Below are 5939 nucleotides of genomic sequence, written 5' to 3'. Positions count from 1 at the left end.
AAGAAAGAAAGAAAATATTACTGTGAAGATTTAAAATTAAAAGAAAATCCACCCAAATAAAAAATAAAACAAGAAGTCAGCTTCCATCGGAATCGTTGGAAGCTGACTAAACAGAGAAACCTTTTTCGTCTAAGAGGTAAACATTTTTGCTGTGCCACATTATTAAAATATGATTTCCATTTTATTGGTAAATATTGCAATGATAATGTTAGGATAAAAGTAACAGTGCAGACCCACCACACAGAAATAAGTACCCAGATGTTCACCTGAACTTTAAACTGGAATGTTTTTTTTTATCGATTTGTGTTTATTATTGGTGTTTATTGATTTGTTGTTGTATTAAACAATGGCTACTCTAATCATATTGGTTAGAGTGCCTGCAGTAAGTCCTTCCAACAGAGCAGAACTATTGCACTCAAATATAGTTTAGATGTTTTATGCAGCTCCTAATGGGCTTTTAGCACATTACAGTGTCATGTTGGTCATATTTTACTAGTTTTTTAAATCATAAGTAATCCTATTTTCTTTTTTTCTAAACTTTTTCATGTTATTGTGGAGAATTCATTGCTTGGTATAATGTTTCATCCAATGAACTAGATGTACTTCCCTCTTCACACTTGTTAGATTTTGTTATCTTGTAATGGACTGTTTTTTGCTGTAGCTACTAAAAACAAACCATTAATGAAAGAAAAAGCAGTGCAGGGTCATATAATCTTATTTCTTTAACAACTAAAGCAAAAAAAGCAAAACAAACAAAAAAAGTCATAGCTAAGCTGTTTTATACCAGTTAACACTGCAGTTTAACATTTTTACTCACCTAAAATGACCAAAAGTCAAAATGTCAGGTCAGGCACTATAGAGGACAAAAGTCAAGTCATTTCCCACAGAAGAAGAATGTGAAATTGCAGTCTCAAATTTCACCCAAATATTACTAACTTGTTTAACTGGCTTCCCCTCTTCTAACTCTACCCTCATTGGCCGGATCTGAGTCATTACAGTCAGACTGTCCCCTTCCTGCAGGGAGGTAATAGCATGATATCAACAGGAACTGCTCTCAATAGACGACAAAACTCGTTCTATTTTGACACGGGGGCAGCCAGGAGGTTCAAATCGGAGAAATATGTCTACTGGAAGCCAAGAGACACAGTCAGACACAGCATGCCCAGCAGAACCTCCTGTCTATTTCTCCAACCCTTTGATGAGTGGTAAGTTTAAGATTTTAAACATGGTATTTCAGTGCTAATGCATAACATTTAAAGGTTCGAACATCTCTTTTACTTTCCACATAAAGATGTCGAATCAGACTGGTCTCCTATTCACGATGCTGCATTCAATGGACGTGTTCTCAGTCTGCAAAGGCTCATCGCTCAGGTAAAGTTTAACCCGTTTTGGAGGTAAAACATTAAAATACAAATGAACTACTGCTTCCTGAAAACTCACATAAGTCGAAGAGACACACCATCTTGTAGTGAAGTAAATCAGACATTTATTGTTTTTGTTCCGTAAGGTGTCTTGCAAATATTCATACCCAATGACTCTTTTTCCACATTTTTTTATATTACTAAGAGGAGTTACATGTTTCACTGGTAGTTTTTCTGACACAAACTGGTGCTAAGATGGTTTTTAGCATCTTTCCCAAAAGAAGAAAGTGTTTTGTTTATTTTTCACGCTACTTCTCTAAGTCAATACCTGAAAAAAAGGCATATTTTTCTGCAATTACATTTGCTGCATGTCTTTTGGGACAAGTCTCTACTAGCTTTTGCACATCTGCAGGATGACACATCGTTTGTGGTGTGAAATAGCTCCAGCTCTGACACACTGGGTGATGAAGGTGTGTGAAAATCAATGTTTAGCCAGCGATTGGATTTTTGGTCTCTAACAAGTTTTATTCCATAACTGTCCTGTATGCGGCTCCTCCCAACTTTCCAACAAGGCTGAACAGATCCACTGTTCCTGCTGATGAAAACATGCTGGATGGCAGGATCATTTCACTGTTAGGATTGTCGATCAGAATAATGTGCCCTGAGGTTTTCCTCCAAACATAGTTTTTCCAAGTAGGTCAAAAAAGTTCAGTTTTGGTCTTGAATGCACCTTCTGGAACATAATTGCTGTAAATCTTCATTACTTGTTGCAGACTTCAAACAACATCTGTTGTAGTTTTCTTTCATCACGGCTTTTCCTTTATCTTCAAGATTCTTTCAGAAACAAACCTCTGAAGCCTTCACAGAACAGCTGGATTAAAAAAAAACATTGTGCATCCACTGACAAACAGTAGCTGGTTTCTAGAGTGGTTTTCTCCACAAAAAGTATATCTGAAAATAAGCTTCAACTTCCACATTAAAGTAACCTTTTTCTTGTTTCTCTGTGTTGGTGCATGGGTGTATGTGTTTTTGGTTGGTGAGCATATGAATAGAAATGCATGGGCTTCTTGTGTTGCACTGGAAAGAGTAAAGAAGTTACATATAGATTTGTGTCTCATAATTTTTTTTTCAGCTTTGCAATAATGCAACACTTTGTGTTATTCTATCAGGAAACATTCCAGAAAAAATCTATTGTCATTTATGGATTCAATATGTCCAAATGTTAATGTATTTCATGCTTCCACTGTTTTTTAATGGAATTCATGCATCGTGGTGCATGAACATGAAATCTGAATGAATTCATGCATCGTGGTGTTTTCACAGGGAATCTGCGTGAATCTAAGTACACTGGACCGAGTCTCACCCCTTCATGGAGCATGTCTGCAAGGCAACACAAACTGTGCCAAGCTTCTGGTGGAAAACGGAGCAAATGTAAGTTATCCATATCTGAGAGAAGTAAACAAAATGGTACTGTTAAATCAAAATTTTCTTTTCAGATTTCCTTCAGTGACACTTTAAGTTTTAGATATTTAATCATTGCAGGGTTTAACCTAAGAAAAAAATGAAATCAGTGAGAAATAAATCAAATAAACTAAAACTATATTTCTTAACCAACAGAATGCCAGATTTGTGATATAACTGTTTTTCGAAAGGTCAATGGTTGATGCTTTACTGTTTTTCCAACTGCAGGTTAACAGCACAACGGTGGATGGACACACTGCCTTAGCAGATGCGTGTGCCGGGGGCCATGTGACCTGTGCATCTCTGCTTCTTCAACATGGAGCGACACCCCTGGGCACCAGCCCTTCCAGTTCTCCAATCCACTTGGCTGCAGCCAAGGGTTAGAGGTCACATTCCACAGCAGGAGCATGCATCATCTCTGCTGAGTTTAGTAAGTGTTAACAGAAATCCCATAAAGGAAGACAGAGAGAAGTTTTTGTAGTTGGAAAAATTTAAACAGCAGTTTTACTGTGTTCCTTTTATGTGAATCGGTTTTAATTTCTATGACTCCCCAGGTCACCCCGAATGCATTGAAATGCTTGTTCAGCACAGTGCAGATGTGGATCAGCATATAGATACCTTAGGCTCTCCTCTGCATGCTGCCTGCTCCAATCATCAACTGGGCTCTGTGAAGAAGCTTCTTCAGCTCGGTAAGCAGGGGTCTAGAGTCATATTTTACCATCGTTAAAAAAAAAAACATTGATTTTAAGCTCTTGCAATGATGCAGAAACTATTCTGCCACATTATAATAAAAATGGTTTTTGAAATGGCGCTGATCTACCTCTGAAAACTATGAAATAACCCACTTAATTTCCAACAGACATCTAAAATTGAACTAAGCTTAGCTTTCCCTTAGTTAAAGATGCATCAATCTGTTTTTTTGTTGTTGTTTTTTTTTGTTATCAAAGTCTTATAGGGGAATATTCATATCGAACCTTCTGTATTGTAATCCCCATGATGGAAATTTTACCCCCCTTTAATACAATGATTAGCTTTAGAAAATCATTTCTTTGTTATTGAATCCATCTGTTTAGTGAAGGCCTCATAGAATAGATGTGGACAAATAGTCTGGGTAGTAAAAAGACCAAAAAAGCCTTCAGACAGGTCAGGAAGGATGCTGTGGAGAAGAATCCCACACTACAAACGCCTCACAACAAAGCCATGTTCAATTTCAGCATCTGGACAACTGCGAGACATGGCTATCCACATAAACTGACCAATCAACCAAAAGGAGCATTTATTATACAAGCAGCCAAGTAACTCTGGAAAAGCTGCTGGAACCCACAGCTCATGTGGAATAATCTGTCGACTGAACAACGTTTAATCGTGCATTTAAAAAAAGATCAGACCTATTTGGAAGAGTGGTGAAAATGAGCCTGTGTTGTAGAAAAACTAAAAGAAATTGCTTTTCCACAATGGCGTAACAACGCAACAATCAGCCCGTAAGCAACATTATCTGGGTGGGCCCCATATGAAGTACAACACGTGGTAAGAGTTCAGGATATGGCGATTTATTGCGGTTTGAAACATATTATATATAGTGTATTTTTTACCAACCACCCGTCTTTTAAACTATACACAGTTCTTAACATAGTAATTAAAAGGGCCACTGTCTGCTATGCTATTGGTCTTGTGTTTAAACGGCTCACCATCCTGTTGAAATCTGGCATGTGTTTTAGTATAAATACGGTCTGCTGTGGTTGGTTACTTTGGTATCAGGTGGGTTTAAAAGGATTTTTTCGCACCATTACTCCTGCAAAGAGATCTTTTAGTCTAGAATTGTGTTGGGGACCTACCGGGTGTCAGTGATGGGGCCCCTAAAAGGTCGTAGGCCCATAAGCAACTGCTGTTTCTGCTTACCGACATTTACGGCATTTCTTTTGCACATCATTTCATACTTTGTAGAGGAAATAGCAAATATGATGTTAAAGCTGCTATGCTAGAATGGATTATGATAAAATATTTCAACCTCCTCCTGATTTCAGGTGCTGATGTTAACAGGAGCCTTTCTGGTGACTCTCCCCTACACATTGCTGCTCGTCTTTCCAGTCCTGAGTTGGTTTCTGCCCTGCTCGATCATGGAGCCGACCATCTCCTGGTGAACTCAGAGGGCAAGCGGCCTTTGGACCTTACTCCTCCTGACAGCCTAGTGGGGCGACTGCTGAGAGAAGCAGGAGGTATTTAGTTACAGAGTAAGCTGACAGAGATGGGTTGATGTCTGAAGTGCTGTAAGCAGATAATCAAACCATCTCTCTAACGACCCAGGAATACCTTCTCTAAAGCAGCTGTGCCGGCTACACATCAGGAAAACTGTGGGAAAGCGGAGACTGGGTGGGATTCCTGACCTTCACCTCCCCAAAAAGCTGCTACAGTATCTTCTCTACCAATCAGAGCAAAGCACCCAAATCACTTCCAGCAAACAACCCCACACTCTGAGCTTTGAACATTCTGGCCAGCAGGGGGAGAACTTGGACAACCTGGCAGGACAATGTCCTTCTGAAACAGACTATAAGGAGAGCCTGGAGATCAGTGAGAGCTAATTTATTATGATCACAAAGAAACTTTAAAGCATTGCCGAAAGACACTGTTATATAATATTCATTGCAAAAAGCATTCCATTTGAAAACAATACAATCTAAAGCACGTAACATAGCATATTATCTTTTAGTAAAGCACTTGGATCATCATTCATATTTTCTTTTTAAGGATGTAATTAAAAGCTGGATTTTGTACAACGTCGTTAAAAGGAAAATGTTTCACCAATTTATTGATTCTTCTGAATGAAAATAAAAAAAACTGCACCTTATGAAATCATTCAAACAACAGTTCTTATATTTTATTGTCTGCTTCATTGATTGAAATGTATTTATAAGCTAACATTTTTCATCTATAGGAATTACTGGTTTGAAACGAGTTCTTGAAATATATTTTTAATTTCTAATATATTTTCTATTTCTCTTTTTCTTTTATCTTTGTCTGGTGCTGATAAATACCCCATGTTTTGTAATTCGACAGACCTTTGCTATATGACTGATAAAGTGCACACATTGAATAACAGTGTTGATGTACACACACAAA

General features: G+C 37.9%; 2 protein-coding genes across 2 annotated transcripts; both read left to right on the top strand.

Annotated features, from left to right (window-relative positions):
• The first annotated feature begins 1001 nt into the window (after positions 1–1001).
• Positions 1002–3689, top strand: LOC107098188 (ankyrin repeat and SOCS box protein 9-like). The gene is made up of 6 exons (XM_015395703.1): positions 1002–1205; positions 1292–1371; positions 2685–2792; positions 3051–3201; positions 3377–3511; positions 3682–3689. The coding sequence occupies exons 1-6, from the start codon at positions 1121–1123 to the stop codon at positions 3687–3689; spliced, it is 567 nt and encodes a 188-aa protein (XP_015251189.1). The 5' UTR covers positions 1002–1120.
• A 1108-nt stretch (positions 3690–4797) lies between these two features.
• LOC107098189 (ankyrin repeat and SOCS box protein 9-like) lies at positions 4798–5652 on the top strand. The gene is made up of 2 exons (XM_015395704.1): positions 4798–5038; positions 5127–5652. The coding sequence occupies exons 1-2, from the start codon at positions 4798–4800 to the stop codon at positions 5399–5401; spliced, it is 516 nt and encodes a 171-aa protein (XP_015251190.1). The 3' UTR covers positions 5402–5652.
• Positions 5653–5939: the final 287 nt, after the last annotated feature.

Source organism: Cyprinodon variegatus, unplaced genomic scaffold, assembly GCF_000732505.1.
Source record: "Cyprinodon variegatus isolate N-32 unplaced genomic scaffold, C_variegatus-1.0 Scaffold754, whole genome shotgun sequence".
In the NCBI taxonomy this organism is placed as follows: Eukaryota; Metazoa; Chordata; class Actinopteri; order Cyprinodontiformes; family Cyprinodontidae; genus Cyprinodon; species Cyprinodon variegatus.
The sequence above is the reverse complement of the archived record's forward strand: the minus strand, read 5'-3'. Positions and strand labels throughout refer to the sequence as shown.